General features: G+C 41.0%; 1 protein-coding gene across 1 annotated transcript; it reads left to right on the top strand.

Moving 5' to 3' along the window:
* The first annotated feature begins 2,384 nt into the window (after positions 1-2,384).
* XRCC2 (X-ray repair cross complementing 2) lies at positions 2,385-13,612 on the top strand. The gene is made up of 3 exons (XM_030446273.1): positions 2,385-2,466; positions 6,961-7,042; positions 12,807-13,612. The coding sequence occupies exons 1-3, from the start codon at positions 2,428-2,430 to the stop codon at positions 13,520-13,522; spliced, it is 837 nt and encodes a 278-aa protein (XP_030302133.1). The 5' UTR covers positions 2,385-2,427; the 3' UTR covers positions 13,523-13,612.
* The last annotated feature ends 6,961 nt before the right edge of the window (positions 13,613-20,573 follow it).

Genomic DNA, 20,573 nt, shown 5'->3' with positions numbered 1-20,573 from the left:
GCAAGTGGTAAAGAGTTTTCCCATTTACGTATGTTAATGTTTTGGTCCAAAGGAGGAGGTGAGTGCAGGGATATAGTCTACAGCTAGAAAAACAAACAAAAAAACCATTAGCAGATGAGAAATGCATAGAAAGCTTTGAGAAAATTACAATATCAAATTTGGTAAAATGCCAGTGATACTGACTGCTGAAGTGCAGAGGATCTACAGAAGGCTGGTCTGGGGTTAAATTTCGAAGTGCCAAAATTTAGCTTTTGATTTGCAAAAAAGAGAATGATAGTACTGACAAATAAATGAAAAAAGCACACAGTTAGTCTTTATCAAGGCAGAGTGTTGTCATTGTAAGTAGCAATTTTCTACCTTTACAATGCCAGGCATGCTGGATGGAGCAAACGAATGCAGAGGCAACAAGAGAGGCATAATTTGATTTACACATTTCTGTTACCTACTAAATATGTTGAGCAATTAAATACCCTTTTTTTTTTTTTTTTAATGCTCAGGTGAATTCAGTGTTTTTACCCTCTCTCTATTGAATTGCTGTTACTTGATCTCCACTGGACTGTGATACTTCACCTTACATTAGATTGTAATACCAAAATTGTGTTCACCCATGCAGTAGAAGAGCTCCCACAGGACCCTCCTTGGATACAGGCATTGGCAAGTGATGAGGTAGGAGTGGCTTTCACTCAACTGGCATTTATGGATGCTATATATTTCATGTCTCCAAATTCAAATAGCAAACACTTCTTAAAAATTAGTGCAATGGCTTTAATTAGAGGAGAACGGGAACAAAGAACCTATAATTAAAAAAATATATATCATGTTGTTGATGCTGTGAGTAGTGTCTTTGTCATAAGTCACAGCAAGTCCAGTAGACTCTCATGTTAGGTTCAGTCATCAGTCAGCTTCAAGGGCAATCACTCCTAATTAACAAGTCTTTGAACTCTTCCAGGGAACATGGCCCAGACCTCTGAGGTACAACAACAGTCAAACACACAGCTCTTAAGGTTGTCTGTCCCTAATGTTGACTTCTTCTAAAATGTGAGGCAGAAACTTCTCTCAATAAAATTAAACCAATATTATAGTAGTTGCATTTCTATGCCATGTTCCCTCCCCTTCCCCAAGTCTCACCAGAGAACCTCCCATGCTCTTGACAATTTTGCAGGTGTATCCATACACAGAGAAGAAGTGCTACTACAGCTATGCAAAAAGATCACCCCCTTTCTGTGCTTTGATGAGCAGTATCAGAGCTTGACACTAAAAGTAGAGATTTGAGTTGGGTTACATCTACCTGACCTTATGGAATACATCTCAAACTTTGAATTAGTCAGATGACAACACAGGGTGTTTTGAACAGAGGGAGCAGTGTATTTTGGGCTGAAAGAGTGCTGAAAGAGTAAACAGAGCCACCGCCTAGCATCTGAGGTTAGATGTTTCTGATTTGTGGTGTATTCAAGACCAAGCTAAGAGGAACTCTTCTTATACAGACAAACATGATTACTTTGAAGAAACAAAGAATTACACCACCAGTTTCTTCTCCTAACTGTAAGAACGTGCAGTATCAGTGATAACCTTGCAAGCCCATGATGATGAGACGATACCATTGGTGCTCTTTGATATGCAGATATGGGGAGCTGCTATTCTTATCCTACTGTTTTTGCATTTAGCCTATGGAAAACACAAACAGGTTCTCCACCTTCTCCCATCCTCCTCTCCCTTGCTGCCCCAGGTTGCACAACCACAGCAGATGGGCTGATGGGCTGTGGTCCTCAGGAGGAGCAGGTCCCACTGCTGGCCCAGGGCCACCAACACGAGGGACTTGCTGGACCATTGGCTCGTCCCCTGGAGCATCACACACCACTCAAACCCAGGAGATTCAAGGCACGTCTTTAAAACATTCCAGACTTCTTTTAATCTAAGCCATAATTGATAGCTGGCTTTTTGCAAAGAGCAATTTCGCAGGCGTCAAGAGTTTAACCGTGGCCGTGCAGATGATTTTCCCTTGAGTCACATCTGCCCCAGTGTGACAGAGGAGCACCCCGTGAGCCACGCCAACCCAGTTACCCAACCACCTTCCATCAGGGGCCCCCCAAAAAAAAGCCCAGAAACCTATAAAGCTACAGTTACTTCATAAAACAAACCAACAAATGCAAACGAAACCAAATAAACCAGCAGCCGCCTCCTTACACTGACCACCAGCCCCTTGGGAACCCCGAGCATCGTCGGGAGCCGGACTCGAACTCGCGAACCAGACACCCGAGGACTCCACCCCAGCCTCCCCGGGGGCCGCCCCACGCATGCGCAGAACGGCGGGCCTGGGGGGCGCGGGCCCGGTGTGAGGGGAGAGGGCGGCAGTGCGCATGCGCAATCGTGCTGCCCGGCGGGAGCGGGAGCTGCGGCCCCCACCCCCCAACCCCCCTCAGCCCCGCCATGGGTGACGTGTTCCGGAGGGCGGAGTCGGGCACTCAGGTGAGGCGAGGCCCCCAACCCCCCCTCCACCCGCGGGGCACTGGGCAACGCCTTCCTCTGGTCGCCGTGCCCGGGCGGTCGGGTGAAGCGAGGCCGTCCCGCCGGGGAAGCGCCGGGCGTTGCCCTCCGCTCTTTCCCGAGGGGGGGTGGGAGGGACGCGCAGCTCCTTCCCCCCACCCCCTCGGGGCGGGCGGAGGGGAACGCCCGGCGACCGCGGTGCCTCCCGAGGGGGCGGTGGTGTTGGGGGAAGGATGGGGGCAGCCGCTCCGCAGTGCCGCGTCCCCGCCGCGCTTCCCTCCCTCTCCGTCTGGCGCTTTCCCCGTGTGAGGGGCAGCGGGGTCCCCTCTGCCCGGGCACCTCCCGGGGTGCGCCTCACGCTGAGGGGGCGGTGGGAGAGCGTTCGCAGCTTTCCCTGAAACACCGGGGGCTTGCGGGAGGGTTGTCTGCGGGTGGCTGAGGCTGACGGGTTCGGACAGGGGCTCGGTTCTCCCTTTGTGTCCCCGGCTGCGGCTCTGGGGTTCGGATTATGAACCCGCTGTGGCTCTTCCTTTGCAGGGCGCGGGGAGGTTGCTCAGGTGCTTCAGTAATTCCTTCTTAAATGTTTTATTCTCGCTCCTTTTGGACTGGTAAGGGAGAGGTGTGAGGAAAATTAGGTTTAAAGAAAGGATGGAAGGTGGAATTGCCATGGAGAAAAGCTTTCCTGTTCCGGGGTTTTGGTATGATGTGGTTTTGTTGTTTTGGGGTTTTTTTCCCTGTTCTAGATCGTTTGCTGGTGACTTCTACTTGAAATCAGCAATTACTTGGAGATTTTTGTGTGTTACTGTATCTGAATATGCTGAAGAATGGCCATAAAGTACAAAAACGTGATAATAAATATTTATTTATTATTAAACCCATGATTTTTTCAGTGGGACTTGAGTTCCGTAGCCCTTTTGACACTTAAAACAGTAAGGGCTGCCCACTGTCAGCAAATACACACAAATTAAGGACAGGAGTTTTCCTCTTGTGTCCAAGCAGGTAAATGCATTGATTTGTCCACACCAACCATGCCGGCAGAGAATGCTCCTGGCAGCAAGTACCCGGGATAGACTGGATTAACAAACCTGAGCAAGGGAGGAATTGATAACCTATGGGTTAAGAAAGGTTAATGTATAGGTACATTGTCCAGAAAAAAATGGTAAAAGCCCTTGAAACAAAAAATGCTTAATTCATAGAAGTACTTCCTAAAAAAGACATCATGCATAAGGTCAGATTTAGTGAGGGTTATACTGAGACCGCAGTCTTGTGCTCTTATTATTGAATGTAATTAATACAACTAATTAGAACTCCTCACAAAGCACCTTTGGTATATCACAATAAAATAAATGATAAATTGCTTGCATATGTCTTTGTGCCCAAAGTTTACAAAAGCGCAGAGTGGTTATAGTGGTTGAAAATTAAATTTTGTCTTGTACTTGAGATAGGTTTCTGTGTGTAAATAGCCTGTAGGTTAGCTCACAGAGCTTCTGTATTTAATTTGAATTTCTTTAACATTTTAATGAAGTAATATCTCATTCCTGACAAGACCTATGTGTATGCTTACAATTATGCCTGGCTTAGTCGAAACCAATCTAGTGTAAGCATATAATGTATTAGTCAATAGAACTGTCCATGTACATATTTCTTTATTAAGAAGATGAAACTGATAAATTATAAGAGACATAGTTGAGATATTTGTGTCCCATCTGCCTTGTCACTAATGAATTTTAAACAAACTGTTGCCTAACTCTTGAGTATAGCTTGTATTCTGCACACGTGCTGTTTCTTACTAGTATAATTACACTTCTGAAGAACACCTAAAAGCAAAGATCTACTTCTAGTAGCTTGCTAAAAGATGGTATTTTGTATAAAAGATAATTATGAAATAAGAAACTGTCTTCTGCTGTTAAATTTTAGAATCTCAAGTCTCTGATGTGTGATTTGAAATTGTTTTGATTTTTTTTTTTCAAGCTCTTCCTACGCAAAGGGTTTCTTCAGCAGTGCTCTTGCTGCTGTGTTCTGCACACTTTGTGACAAAGCTTGGGACACCTAATGTCCACCACCCACCAACATCCAGATCACCCTTCTTTTGCCTGTAGCTTCCCCCCTCACCCCATTTTACAAAAGTAAAGGTGAGAAGGCAAAATGGAAATGCTTCCCCTGGAGCAGAGCCAGAGTGGCTTTTGCTGATGTGGCAAAACCCCTCTTGTCCCCCTCCTTATCAGCAGAGGTGAGAGGTGCCTGTCTAGTGTCTCAGCTTTGCTTCTATCACTTCTGTTGTAGCATGGACAAACCTTTGTTAGATTTGCAGGAAAATTGTTAGCAGTTTCTGCCAGGAACCCCGTTGCTCCCAGCGTGACACTAATGAGGCAAGTGCCTTTGGAGATTCTTCTTCAGAACTCGGAAGTAAATACAAGTTTGATAAAAACACAGGTGCACTATCATCAGTGAATTATCATAAATTACCCACATGAGCAGTGCTCAGAGTAACCACCTGTAGTTATTTAAAATGAATATATAAACTTGTTGTTTAAATAACTGCAGTTTCCTACTTAAACGATAGTGATCAATCTACCCTGTATTCCCCAAGATTTAGCAGTAAGCTTAAAGAGGTGGTAGTGTAAGAAGAGATAGGGGCTCATTGTTTCCAGAAGAAATAAACAGCAGAGGGTGTATTCATTAATGTACAAACAAATTTGGGGGCAGGAGGCTGCAGAAATATGGTTAGACCAGCAATAGCTGTGACTCCTGGCCTCAGCAGCACCCATCATCGGGCCCCCATCTTCACCACGTGCTTCCTTTGCTAAGAAAGAAGCATCATCAAAAAGCAGCAGCCTGCAGTGGTTTTCCTGTTTCTCTCAATTTCCACAGCTGGATGATGGGGTGAGAGATTCCTGGCCCTTCTCAGCGGGTGCAGCCTCTCCTCCCCAGTGGCTCTGGGTTGGCTTTGAAAACCAGGGCCAGGTGCAGGCTGCTGCTTGCACAGGAGGGTCTGCAGTGACTCTCTAAGTAGTTCCAAGCTCCTCGAGTACGTGCCCTGGGACGTGTTCCACTATTCTTGTGTCCATAAGTCCATCTGGATTTTTTGCTTTGTCCAGGTCACAGAACCTGTCTGGTTTCCAAAATATTGAAGAGTTGACTTTGTGAGTGTTTGCTGAGTGACACACATGGTGTGTGAAACATAACAGAAGGATCTGCAAATCCACAGCAAGGTCAATTCAAGTGTTTTTATGGCCCTTCAGTGGACATGTCAGAAAACTGAATATGTGTGAACAGGCAAACAAAGGCAAACACATTGATGTTCTGTTAATGGAAGAGAATGTTAAAATGTCAATGAAAATGTCACAATTAGATTCCTGTTGTGACCACTTGAAGTAAATTCAGGGCCATTTAATAGAGTTTTATTCTACTGTTAAAGGCAAACACAACTGTTTAAACAACTTTTAAGACAATTCGGAACAAATGTTGTTCGAGTGTGTGGCAGGGAGGGCAGAAAGAGAAAGCATGGTGTGTGCTCACTGCTCCTTCAGTGAATGGTTTTAAGGAGGACAGGATAAAACTGAATAGCATTTGTTTTGTTTAAATCTTTACATGACAGCTGGGTGTCTTGGAGAAGGAAATACTTGGCACCAAGGTACGTGCTCTGGCAGTGCTCTGAGCATCCTGATAGGGTCCTTTCCCATGTGAATTAATACATGTAGGGATAACAGCTCTGCCACTGGGTGAAATGTTAAATCTTGGTTTAAGAATGTATGCCAGAACTACAAATAAGAGAAGCTAGGTGAATACCTGTCTACTTGCTATGCAAATACCTCTCAATTAAAGAAATTGTCCATGAACTCTGGAATAAATGGTCTTGCTTTACAGGGGGCTTTGGAGGAACTCGCTTTAGAAATTTTAGCTTGCTTTAGAAAGGTTCTTTCAGGGCCACTGTTGGCTCATGACTTTTGCTCAATCCATGCTATGTTTAAACAAGTAACTATAGTTGAATTGTATTCCAGAAAGAGTCACACATGAAATGTGCATGGTTTTAAAGGTGCTCAAAGGAACTAACTCAGGAGACTAATGATGGGTAATGTTTCATCTACCATTAGTTTGTTGTGGTGTTGTTTACAAACTATCTTCTTTCCCTTTGCTCTGTCAAATGGCAGCACTGCTGTAAGCTAGAGATGATCCTTCTTGCTAGTTCACCTGTGCAGCTTTTTCATTTTGAAAACCTTTATTTCCTCTAATGTATACCCACTCCTTATGTCACTGAATCTGTATGTTAATTGCTTGTAAGGATGGAACTTTCTGGTGCTGTAGCCCAGACTACAGGTTTCTATATGTATTTATGGAAACCTTTTTAAAATCAAACTTAGGTTTTTATAGGGCTATGATGGAAAACTCCTGGTTCTCAGAATCCTTTAAATTTGATTCCCAAGGTCTTTTACTTCCAGTTAACAGCATGTCTCTCTTCTGTCTTTTCTTCAAAAGCTACTTGCACGACTTGAGGGCAGAAGTTCTCTGAAGAATCTTGAACCCTACCTGTTTGCTGAGGAAGGATCTCCTGTTCATGGTAAAAATGTATTTTTATTCCATTTATGGAAAAATACTATATTCTCGGAGCAAAATGACAGAGATAAGCATACAAGTAGATCTTTTCCCTGGATTCAGGGAATCCACTTTTACGCAATCTGGTTCAAATGAAATGCACAGGCACCATTCTGAATCTTATTAAATGGACTTAAAAATCTCTTTATGGGTATTGAAACACAAGTGTAAGTGAGTAAATAACAAGCACATAAGTCTGTTTCTCATAGTTTTACAGAAATTTATTCTGGGTTCTATCATTAGACCCTTTTTAAAATAAGGGATCTATAAAACCCACCACAAACTGATAACTGCAGAAATTTGCTGATAAGTTGAGATTCAATAAATTGCAAAGAGTTCAGTGATATGGAGTGTTTTGGATCAGTTAGGAAAAGGAGCATGAGCAAACAGTATGTTTTAATAAAGCCAAATAATCAAGCCATTTAGTCTTGGCCTGAAAATGCCTGACTATATTTAGATGATGGAATTTGGGGAACAATTCCATTATGAACATAAATACTAATTGGCTGAATGAGTTTGCAGACAATGTTAGGATCAAAGTGTTTTATGTAGACCTCCAGTGAATAAATGAGACTTTCAGATTGGAGAAACTGAGCTACCTCCAGTGATGCCAGTACAACAAGATTGAGGTAGATGATTCTACCAAGAAGTTTTAATATCAAGATTTGATGTTTTAATGAAATAAATCACTGAGCTAAACAGGCATTAGCACAGTTAGTAATTACTTGATTATTTAGAAAGTCAGACTGGTTTAATAGATTCTGTGAAATTTCTTGGATATCACAATGGAAGAGATAATTCTGATTACACAGAATAAGAAATATATAGTTTAAAAAGGCATATAATTGGCCAATTGGAAGGATCATGCTGTGAGGCACTATGTTTGTTGAATGTATGTATGAATGGATTTCATATGAGAAGCAGGTGGCTGCAGTGGTTATCAACAGTACTTGTCTGCAATTTGAATTCCCACAAATTATAGAAGGTTTGGAAGAAATAGCAGAAAAAGCAATAAAAATAACCAAGATAATTGGATGAGAAATTATCTTTAGTCTACAAATGCAGTATTTGTGTAATGTTTTGTGGTACCTGACATGAGGAGTTTAGCAACAAATGATTCCTGACACTGAAAGTTTCAAATATGCTGTAGCAAAGGAAGAGGACAGAGAAATACTGGTAAGGTAGTGCAAACAGAGCAGAGAAGATTTGAATACTCTCAATTTTTAACTGCTTTGTTACCCCCAAGAAGAATTCAGAACCAATATTAAAATTGGTATATACTTCACAGGGCTTCTGAAGTCTTAACATTTAAAAAAAATTAGATCATCTTGTTTTGAAAAAATGCAGCAATAGAAAATGCTGATTTTTCAGTCTGTTTTTGAGGGTTTCTTGTTTGTTGGATTGTTTGTTGTTGTTTTTTAATTAATTTTACACACAAGAAACAAGTGTTTGAGACTAAACTGGCCATGTTCTGGTAGAACAGACTGTAAGAAGCCTTCCTGAGGGGCACTAATAACCCTTGGCCATCACAGTCCACACTGTTACATAAGCCCATCCATCAAGTTTTTAGCTTTGATCTTAAAACTATATAGGTGCTTCTTGTCTGTCCAAAGACTGTTCCAGAACTTCAGTTCTGAGATGGCTGGAAACATTCTAAACTTGTTGCTGATCTCTCTGTGCCAACATGGTCATCAAGCTTCTGAAACACTTTTATTTTTCTTCTGGATTTAACAAATGGGGACACATAAATGGTCTTCACCTCTTATTACATTTTTGCTTTGTGTTTTAATAGCACAGTATTTACTTGAATCCATGGGTGATTTTGATGTGTGTTCTCATTATTCAGTCTTAAATCCCTGTTACCTCTCCTTTTGTAATGAACTTGTATTTAGTAGGTCACTGTGGAACACTAACACATAGCCCATGAAGTCCAGACTGAACAGCTCTTAATCTAAAATGGTATGACTAGAGCAATGCAAAGACCTAAATTACTCTTTTTTCCTGATTAAAACAAACACACAGATGAAGTTTCATTAAGCTATTCAAAGTTGTTGTCATAGCTAAGTGTTCATAACTAAGTGTTCATAACTTACATGTCAGAGTACTATAAACTAGGAACAGCTAATACAGGTGCTGCTGTGATGCTGTCATGCTTCTAATTATGATGCCCTTGCATATTTAAGAACACATAAGCATATTAATTACATGCCATGTAAGCTCTTCTGGAATGGAGCAAAAGTGACATGAGCTTTAAATAATCTTCCTTCCAGTAGTCCCAGTCATGTTTCTCCTTTGCCACTGGTGTGGAAGTGTAGGTGTCAGTATAAAGCTCTGATGTTTGGCAATAGTATGGAACCCAACATTAACTTGGAATAAACATTAGGCCTTTCTACTTTGCTTATGGACCATACAAATATTAGTGACAGCTTCTGCACAATATTGTAAATTATAGTCTGAGCTCATTAAATATTAATATATGTCATCAGATACTTCAAGGTATCTGATGATGTGAAACCTGCAGAGTTATTGTTGAGTATTCTAATAGCCTGTTTGAAACTGCAGCCTCAGAAAACAGTTTAAGCAACATCTGCTAGTGTAATGAGTCCAGACAGAGCTTGAGGCTCTTCTCATTCAAAAGATAACACTGAATTGATGATCAGGACTGAGCACAATGTTCATGTAAAAATGTATTAGTGTTACATAAACTAAATCATGTTGCAGAAATTTCAATATTTATCCTGTGTGCTGTTGCATAGCAGTGGACTATGTTACTCTTCAAGTTTGCCCATAGTGAGCCAAACAGTGTGTTGGGTGACTCCTTAAAATGTGCTTCTTGAATGTCAGCACTGAATTTCATATGAAATCATTCTGCTCATCCATCTCAATCTGTCAAATTGTCATAATCTTAAATTTGTATTAACCCCATTAGTTTGTTTTCTACACATTTTGCCAAGCTAATGGAACATTCATCTGCTGATATGTTTAACATTGGGCAACACCTATTCTAACAGGAAAATTTGCCATGTTGAAGTCTGTTTCTGCTCTGCCTCTCAGACTGTTTTCATCCTGTGACAGTATCTTTTTACTAATCCTCTTTTAAAAGTGATTTTGACATTAATGCATGATGCTGCTACTGATCCTGAAAGCTACTGACTTTCCTCCATGACCTATTTTGGTGGTGTCAAAGGCTTCTTGCAGACATTGCTGGCCACACTTCTCTGCTGTGTCACACTCCGTCCTCTCTGATCCAGAAGGATGAGTTTCCCCTCTTATCTTACTGTAGCAGGCTGGTTGCTAATTTAATGAAACCTTACATTTATAGATGTTGCTATAAATGGCTTTTGTTTTGTTGCCATTCTGCTTGTGGGCAGCCTCTTTGATAATCATGAAGGCACAGAAATCCCCATCTCTCTTGAGGTTTTCTTGCAGTCCAAGCTCTTACTCTTTTCAAAGTAAATGAAATATTTTGGTCAAACTACAGCCTGGATGTGTATCTTGTTCAATGTTGAAAAAGTTTTGGAGGGTGCTCAGCTGTCTTGCTGTTAAAATTTATAAACCACAAGTACAAAAATTCTCAGGAATGATTTGTCATTCAGCTTAGAACTTTTATATAAATAAATAGATCAGTTAGCTCTACCAATGAAAGCTCATCTAGTGTTACTCTTAACACAGACATCTGCAAATGGATGAAGAGTACTTCTTACTTCAACTACTTACAAGAGACTTAGCTAAAAGCAAAAGTACAAGACAGAAAATCACCTTTATCCTGGCCCAAACCAGGACAATGAAGTCAAGAATTCGTTTTACAGATTAACTTCTTTGAATCACTATCAAACAATAACTCAGATTTGCCCACTGCTTCCTCTGAGTGGCCATATAGAGTTGATGTTTTTTCTTAAGCAAGTCATATTTTACTGTAAAGGCAGGTGAAGCAAACTGTATTGCATACTGGCCCAGTTCAGTTATTGGTTTGGACTCAAGAAACACCAGCCAGAGTGGCAGAGGAGGCTTTGTGCCAAAGATACACTTTTGTTTCTTAACAAGAGGTGTTTTACACAATTGTTCTAAAATATTTCAGTAGACAAAATATAAAGGAATGACCTACCCACCACATTTTGAGAGAGTTCTTCCAAGCTGATATATTATCTAACAGGGTGCAGTGATGTCACTGGCTCAGTCTGTGTGACAGCAGAGCAGCTGCAGGTGGCAGAGGTGGATATTGTGACCTATAAACAGGAGAAAAATTAAGATTGGAAGTGTGGTTGTCTTCCATATGAAAACTGGGGAGAGCCATTCAGAAGAGAGAAGTAAGGGCTGGGGAGACAGTCAAGCTCTTTAATAAATTTTAAAGTATCAGAACTTCAGGAAAATGAAATTGCAGTTGTGAAACAGCAAGGAATTTTGTTACGGAGAAGTGGGAAGTCCGAGTGTCACTGAAATGGACAGAATCATCACTGAACCAGAATTGTCAGGTATAAATTGGTTTCAGCACTTGCAATGGGTGTAGTAAGAGCTTCATTTCCTCCCCACCACCATGCCCCTCATCCCATGCTGCATTTTGACATTGTAGACATTTATGAAGAAAGGACATCCTCTGGAAGGTGAGTAATAGCTTGAAAAAACCCTTTTAATTCAGCAAGCAAGTTTACAAACAAGTAAAGTTGCAACTAATTCTCTATTCTTGTTTTCCCACTCTGAAAAACTGTTATGCCATTTGCACTTGCTAAGGCCATAGAAATCTCACCTTCCTGCAGTTACAGTTGGGTGATTCTTCTTACTCCATGTGGTTACTCTTCTGCCTAAAATCCAAAATGTCATAAATAAATGATCCAGCTTCCTTAATTAGAAATTTCTAAAGAGCAACTAATTCATTAACATTCTTGAGAGTCTTGCTCTGATACAAGACATAAAATGACTTTGGAAAAGACTGTGGAGTACCTTGCATTCACATCCAACAAAAGAACTGGTTTGCTAGTAAAGTGTAATGCTTTTTTAATTTAGCATTTTAAATTTATGTATTTTATTGACCCACTTGGATCAGGCAATTAGGCCGAGTCCATTTATGAACAGAAATGCTTTCTTAGTAGAGTAATTGCCTGGTGTTGAAGGAATCTGGGAGTCCCTCTTACCAAGAGAAGCAGTTTCATGCTATGATCACCAGAGAAGAATATAAGTGCTAAATAAATGTATTGGTGTGCTCTTCACTGGCCACATCACTAGTGATGTGCAGGTATTAAACAAGCAAATAGCAAACATGAAAGGCTGAAGGATGGTCTGTGCTATAAAAGTAGATGTGCCAAGATAATTTAGACCTCTAATGGGTCAACATTTTTTTTATTTTGCTTGTCTCTTACTTTTTAGTTTATTTCTTAATTTTGTGCACATAGTGTAACTAGATGGCTTCTTAACCACTTTGGTGTAGCAGCTTTCTTTTCAGCCTTCATCTAACTGTAATGAAAGATGAAATCCAGTTGCCAAGTTTTCATTGATATTGGTGTCCTAGATGCCTTTAGAAACATTTTAACAACCTTTGTTCCCAGGTGATTTTCTTCACTTAAAAGCCTTTCTTGAAAATTGAAATTTCTCTTGGTAGGTGCTAACCAGGATTTGAACTGTTTTTTTTAATTTCCAGTTATTTGCATTGTGAATATCTGTTCAGTAAACACTAAAAGCTGACTCTGAGCTATAAATGCTCTTACCTGACAGCTTGCTGCTTTGCTCTTGAACAGGAGATGTCATTGAATTCCATGGCCCAGAAGGAACAGGAAAAACAGAAATGCTTTATCACTTAATAGCCCGGTGCATCATTCCAAAATCAGGAGGAGGACTGGAAGCAGAAGCCATGTTCATTGACACTGACTACCACTTTGATCTGCTCCGTCTGGTCACCATCCTAGAGAGCAGGTTGGCACAAAGGACAGAAGAGATGATAAAGCAGTGCCTGGGAAGGCTTTTTCTTGTGAACTGCAATAGTAGCACCCACTTACTCCTCACTCTCTACTCTTTAGAAAACATGTTTTGCACTCACCCTTCCCTCTGCCTTTTGATTTTAGATAGCCTGTCAGCCTTTTATTGGATAGACAGAAGCAATGGAGGGGAGAGCCTTAATTTGCAGGAGAGGAACCTGAAGAAATGTGCAGCCTTTCTTGAGAAGCTTGTGAGAGAGCACCACTTAGTCCTCTTTGCAACAACACAGACACTTATGCAGAAATCTACAAACTCCACAGAAAGCCTTTTTCCTTTAAAACTTCCACATGAAACTGATACAGACTATAGGCCTTACCTCTGTAAAGCATGGCAACAAATGGTAACCCATAGGATATTTTTCTCTAAGCAAGGTAATTCTGGCAGCAGCAAAGGTTTTACAGTAATTTCTTGCCATCTCAAAAGAAACCAGGTATCAAAACGTTCATTTAGTGTTGCAGAATGTGGAGTTCAGTTTTAGCTTCTGTTTGTTTTTTAAATGTGTCACAAATTGGGGTACTTAAGGCCTGATTGGGTCTAAGTAGTTTTTAGTACCTTTTAAACTAGTTCATTGTTGATGGATGATTAAGGATCTTTGTCACCATTTTCTTAACATTTAGTGAAGAGGTAAAATTTTTGAATTACTCTAGAGGTTCAGTCCAAACTAGTGAGGAATGCTGAAATTACTTGTTTGTGCTTAATACATAAAGAGATTTAATCAAGAAAATTATATCCAAAGACATTTTGAACTCCTGCTACGCTTCAGTAATCTAACCTATGTGATACGCAGCCAAATGCACTGACTTAATTTCTGGGTCTTACTGCTTTACACTCCTCCAAGCTACAGAAATAGGAGCCTAGATGTCCGTGGGGGAGGCTGCAAAAAGGCAAGAGTTTGCTCTTTATAAATCCTGGCCTGGGTTTATTCCCAGTAGCCTGGGGCATGTGAAATGCATTCATGACTTTGCCTGGAGAATTCATTTTCATAGCCTGTTAAATAGTGGTAATCCCTCACCATGTTTCTCCAAGCTTTGGCCTCTCTGTTTACATTAGCATGTGCTTGGAGAAGGGAGGACTGGAGATGTTTTCACCCTTCCTGACATCTGGGCTTGAAGAGCATACAGCTGCCTCAGAAATGGAGGTCTGATTTCTTTAATTGATGGAAAACAAGAAACCCAACTCTGGGTACCCATGAGATTGCCCTGCATGCAGCAAACAACTCAGTCTTTGAAAATAATGAAGTGTGGGTTAGGGGTTGTTTTGGGTGTGGAGGGTTGGTTTTTTTTGTCTTTTTAATTTTTCTTTTCTGGAGGGATGCATAGACACTCTTTTTTTTTTTTTTTTTTTTTTTTTTTTTATTACTTTGCCTCCCACTCTCTCTAAGAAATCCAGGAATGCCATGCCTCTGGTCTTCACCAGTGTGTATTTGCCACATGTGGAACATTTGTGTGCAGGATTTGGCATGCAACATGTTGAAATTCTGGCAAAGAAGATTCAGAACTTATGGGAAATGCCCTACAGTTCTGGCAAAGAATACCATATTATTTATTAACCTAGAGTGCCCTTTGAAAGCTTCAAAGTGCTTTACAAGAAAGAAAATTGCACACAGTACATTATTTAATACAAAAACTTACATTAGCTTACAAATTTAAATTACTCAAACAAGGGGAAAATATTTCTCACAGTAATATTCGTTCAGTCATGTTGCACAGCATGTTTTATAGTTTAGATTAAACAGATTATTAACAAAAATGCATATTAAGAAGTAATATCTAACATGGTATCTTTTTGAGGAAGATGCCCAAAAATCTCTCTTGCAAGACACTGAGCTTTAAATTTCCTGATTTCTGTAGCCAGCTTTTTCAAGCTGAACAATTCAAGCTGGATTCTCAGCTGGGTATAGCTCAGCATGAATTCCCAGACTTCTGGGTATAGAATTAGGAGTGTGTGTCCATACTGTTGTTTATAGAATTTGGCATCTCAGTGATTTGGTTGGATTTCTGCAAAGGCAATGAGTGTCCTACCTCTAACAGCAGCCACTAGCAAAGGTTTTGGGAGGACTGTGAGAAAAATAAGTTTCCACTGGCACAGCCTCCCATAGCATGGGGCTTGGGTTGCTCCTGACCATATCCTGTGGCCAGAGCAGTGTTTTTAATGGCCACTGATTGGACCAATCCTCCATTTATTCATACAGTCCATTTTCAACTTGCCCACTTGAGTTTCACTGTGTCTTTTCATAATGAGTTCAGTTTAATTATTCTTTCTCTGGGAAAATTTCACTCTTTTCCCCATTTTATTTCAAACCTGACATCTGATCACTTATTCACACTGACAGTTCTTGTGAGTCATGACTGAACTTTGCCTTTCCAATATCCCTGCAAAGGTGATGATTTTGTAGAATGTCATTTCATTTGTGCTTTTTCTTCAATACCAATGCTTATTTTATTTCAGAACTTGTGTAAGTACTCAAATACATGAAAAACATAGAGCTTAACCATTCAGCCTACACTGGATCCAAGTTAGATGGGCTAACATGAGTAGACACTTCCACTGGAATTATTGTAAAGAACATACATACTTGCAGGTTTTTTTGTAAAATAACTGGGAAGATTCAAGTAGAACTACAGAATGTGTAAATGTGGAAATTATAGACTACATGATTGCTACTACCAAACAAACAAAAAAAAAAACCAACTGCCTTTTCTGCTAGAGAATACAGCTCCACTGAGGATTACCAGCTTCATAAAATCAGACTTGCTAAAAAATGTTTGAGAAAAAACAATAGAAGTGTTCTGTCATTCCTGTGTGGAAAAGAAAGCTTTTATATTTTTCATAATGTAGTCTATGTTTTGCATTGTCTTATAAAATAAATGCCTAAATTTAAATGAAGCCAAAATTCTAATTGATCAGAAAGAGCACCTCAGGAAATTTTGAAAATTTCCAGTTTTATTTCTACTTTGAATGTGGACAGATATATGGGGTTTTTTAATCTTTGGTAATTGTAATATTCATGCTCTGCAGATTTCTTTTAGATATACAGCCAGCCCAGCTCTCAGGGATGCTGAGCAGCTGCATGTCCTGTGAGTTTGCAGAGGGATAGGCAGGATGTGCACTGACCTTATCCTCTGAGAGAATTATGCCACTTGGAAAAATGAACCTTGAGGATACAAGTCTGAGAGATGAAAACCTGGGAAGCAGCAATTTTGTTTGCACCATAATTAACCGTGGGTATTACAAATGGTTTTTACCTTTTTTTTTTTTTAATGGATGATTTTCTCTATTAAAATTTTATGGAAATCATCGTTAGTGGAAAATGCAGTTGCTCTTCATGAGCCAGGCACAGTATACTAGATGTAGATTATAGTCAGTGAAGTTAGTATACAATATTAAATCCGAATTCTCCTCTTTCCCCTAGCCATAAATTAACACCCAGTCTCCAGCCCACTGCCTGACCTGGGGTGCTCTGTGCTGATGCCTCCCAGGGGGAAGCTCATTTTGGGTTATTAGGTCCATGCCACTGGAAAAGAGAAGTGCCACCACATATCATTAAGTGTGAGGGCAGAATGCATACATTCCCAAACTCTTAATTTATCCAGCTATTTTTTAGTAATGAAAATTCTTTCATGTCAGAGTAATTCTTCAGCTCTGTGATGTATTCTTAAGGCTTTTGTAAGCATGGAAACTTTTCCTATGAATTTTTGGTTTTGCTTCATATGCAACATTGAATTAAAGCAGCAAGGCTGAAATAAAGAGGCACAAGTTCACCCCTTCTCCCCCCATCTTCTTTTATAATGAGAGAGCTCTTTAGCAAAACCAAATTAAGATATTCGGCAGGTTTTATATTTATTTTTAAATAAACCAGTATTTGTATGGATACCTGGAAACCAAGTATCATTTTTATCGTCAGAAAAAATTCTTTGTATTCCTAGACTATTTTTAAAGAGCAAATAAATGCAAGTAACAGTTTGCTTGGTTTAAGTTTGTACTCGCACATAAAGTTCAGGTTTCCTTTTTCTTACATAACTGATTCCAGCCACTTAATTTTCCATGGAGTTGGTAAATGGCAGAAGATAAAGGTTCTCATCTGGAAATATACCTGCAGTGGATTTTTGACCAGAGATTAATCACAGAATGGTTTGGGTTGGAAGGGATCTTAAAAGATCATCAAGATCCAACATCCTTGCATGGATAGGGACATCTCCTACCAGACCAGGTTGCACAAGGGCTCATCCAACCTGGCCTGGAATACTTACAGGGCATCAGAAAACTTCCTTGGCAACCAATATTCCAGTATCTTACTGCCTTCATGGTGAAGAAATTTTTCCTAATATGGGAATGGGCAAAGCAGAAGGCAATACAGGTTTGATGGCTGCTGGCCATGAAGCTTGGATCATCTCCTGAAGAGGAACGTGTCATTTTAGTTATTTTTTGTGGTTTCTCCAATAATTCTCTCTTGGGCTTCTTTATTCAAATGTATTTTTGATAAGGAAGTATCATACCAGGGCAATGGGCAACAGATGCTGTGATCAGGAAGCCTGACACCAAACAGTGCCCAGCTGAGGAGAAGGCCCTGCCAAGGCACCCAACTGGAGCTTGTGTAGGAAGGTGCAGTGAGCACCCCTGTGTCAGAGCTGCAGACACCTTTGATGTTTCCTTACAGCAGTGTGGGACAGGTGTGTGTTCTGTGAAGAAGGTGAAACACTGGGAGAGCTTGGAGGACTGTCAGAGGAAGAAACTTTCATACAGGGAAGGGAGCATTGGTACAATGATCTCCTGATAGAAAACTCTGATGTCCTGCAGCAAACTCTGACATAAAAGGTGTGGCCATCCCTGTGCCTGAAAGAAGAGAGCAGAATGGCACTGAGCTACCAGTAATGTGCAGGGTGACAAAAGGATTCTGGAACTGTTAACTACCACGTCGGCCATGGCAATACCTTCAAGTATCAAGCTGGCCAAACTTTACCTGCAGGTTCTTCCCATCAGGGAATGAAACTGGTGATAGATTCCACTAGGTAATTGCTGTATGGCTTATTTGTAATGAAGATATAAAACCCTGCTTCTCTGGACCCAGGAGGAATTAAATGTAAAAACAGATTTCCTTTTTTTATGTGATTTTTTTTTTTCCCTTCCAGCTCTAGGCACCTTCCCAACAGTCAGCACTCAGCTCCAAAAGCACTCTCACAGCTTTCTTTGTCAGGACCATGCTTTACTGGAAGCAGATAGTTTTTTCCTTTCCTTAGAGTTCATTGTATACACTCTGTATTACTAGCACAGACTGGGGTCCCCAAATATAGAAGACTGAACTCGTGTGACACACCGGTGTCACTGGTAAATAGCTTTGGAGACTTCATTTTCTTTGCAATGAGATGTAATGTCACAGTAGAGCAGTTGATTTTGAAGAAATGGGTCTGTGACTCTCCTTGGGAAAAGTTTGGCAGACTTCCCACTCCTTTCCTGCACTGCTTTGCATCCTGCCCCAACCAACTGGTTGGTGTACCTGTGTGGGCCTCAGTGCTCATGGAGAGCAGTGACAAGACATCACAGCCCTGCCAAATGCTGGTGAACAGCCATGTTCTGGATCTTGGCACTCTCATACTGCAGGAGCTGGCACAACTACTACAGTTTTTAATTTAAACTGTTTTCCAGGCTCCTTTTTCATGCATGTAGCTGGGCCTGTGCTGAAGACCTCCTTGTCCTGGGGGAAATGTGAAAGAGAAGAAATCTTGGGTTTGGAGTATAAGAAAGGACAAGATTTTTAGGCTGTTGCTAGAAAAAAGAGGCCAGGCAAGGCTGTAGGGTTCCTGGCAGTGGCAGACAGACGTCAAAGCCTTGAAGGTGGCTTGGCAAAGGTTAAAGAACAGACTCTACATCTCCCTTACCAACTGTCCACACTGTGAAGGAGTGAATAGGATTTTTGATTTAGAATATGTGTATGCTCTCATACTTTATCATACTCTGACAGGAAAGACCACGCTGTGGTTGGCTGTACTGTCTCTGAAGTGCATATCAACAGTTCTGCTCATACTCCATCACTGAAAGTTCTGTCTCCAGCTCTACATCTTCATGTGCTCCCAGCCTCCTCCTCCTCTGTCATTTGAATGGCAGTGCTGCAGGGATCAGTGAACATGATCACATTTGCAGTATGGATGTGAGTGATACTGTGTGCAATGGTAGATGGTGCTGGGCATTGTCACCTGGGACAGGTTTGAGCCACACTTTCCAACTTTAAGAGTCCTCTGAATATCCAATATGAGCACAGAGCACTAAAAATGTAGTAGCAAGTCCACACCTTTTGAATGGCCAGACCTTCAGCTGCAAACCCATCATCTGGACTTAGTTCAGCAGTACCATCTCTGAGCCCCCAGCTGACCCCCAATCTCTTGTTGATGAAGGATCCTTCTTCACAGAAGTAAACAGATGTCAAGTATTATCCCACAGTCATGTAACAAATCTGTGCTGTATTTGGACCATGCAGTAAATGAGATTAGAAAGTCCATGTGTGCTAGTGGAGAGTTCATCAAAGCAGATTGGTTTCTGCTCAGTAAATTCTCAGGCAGTTTTAACTACTCTGAAACTCCTTTTGACCTGCAGAGTATTTCTCTGATCTGTTAAAGTGACTGCACAAGTAAAGAAGGCACCACATGGCACACTGTGATTCACAAGGCACAAGTAAGATTAGTCCCAGGAAACCAACAACTTGCTGTAAAATGGCATTAGCTGCACCCAAAAAACAAATTTTCCACTCTTCACAGGGTACATAAAGTGGGATTTTTAGGTACAGAGATTACTCTGTCCCCAACTTTACAAAGCCAGGAAACAACTCTTGTTGCTTCGCATGGTGGCAGCTGTGCCATTCCAGCTGCACACACCTCAAGAGGTGTGAGTCTGGTGAATTCCAGCAGGATGTCACCTGCTGGGTTCCCTTCCTCACAGAGCATCTTGCCTTAAGTGTTTTGGTTCATGGTCATGCCCCCCCGCTACTGTATGGGCTGTAGCAGTGCAGTACAATGACATTTCCTAGCTGGACTTCAGCAGATTACCCCCCCACACAGTTACCCCAAGGCTGCTCACACACTGCTTCACTGTGTGAAATGCAAAGCAGTGGAGAAACAACCCAGTTTGTCTGGGGCACCTGAGGCCACTCTTGAAATGATGGAGGTTTCTTCTGCTCCAGGTTCAAAATGTGTGGAAGGGCAGATGGGAAAGAATTTCCAAGGCAGGACTATGCCACAAGTGGGAAAAGTCTCTGGAGTGTAAAACTGTGAAGAATGTTTTATAAAAATTGTCTCTGGCAAAGCTAAGTAATAAATAAGAGTTTATGAATTTCTCATCCAACAAGGCCATCAACTCACACAGCCAAACCGTCCAGGAGTTAACCACTGCCCAGATGGAGGAGTGAGAGCAAGGGGTAGAGAAGAGGGGAGGCTGTTTAGGGAACTCCTTGCTGCTCTGCTGAAGCATGGGGAAAAGGAAAGCCACCAACAGGCTCCAGTCTACTCAAGAGCCTGCAGAAAAAGGCCCACGGTGGTGAG

Source organism: Calypte anna, chromosome 2, assembly GCF_003957555.1.
Source record: "Calypte anna isolate BGI_N300 chromosome 2, bCalAnn1_v1.p, whole genome shotgun sequence".
NCBI lineage: Eukaryota > Metazoa > Chordata > Aves > Apodiformes > Trochilidae > Calypte > Calypte anna.
Note: the sequence above shows the minus strand (reverse complement) of the source record. Positions and strands in the feature narration are given on the sequence as shown.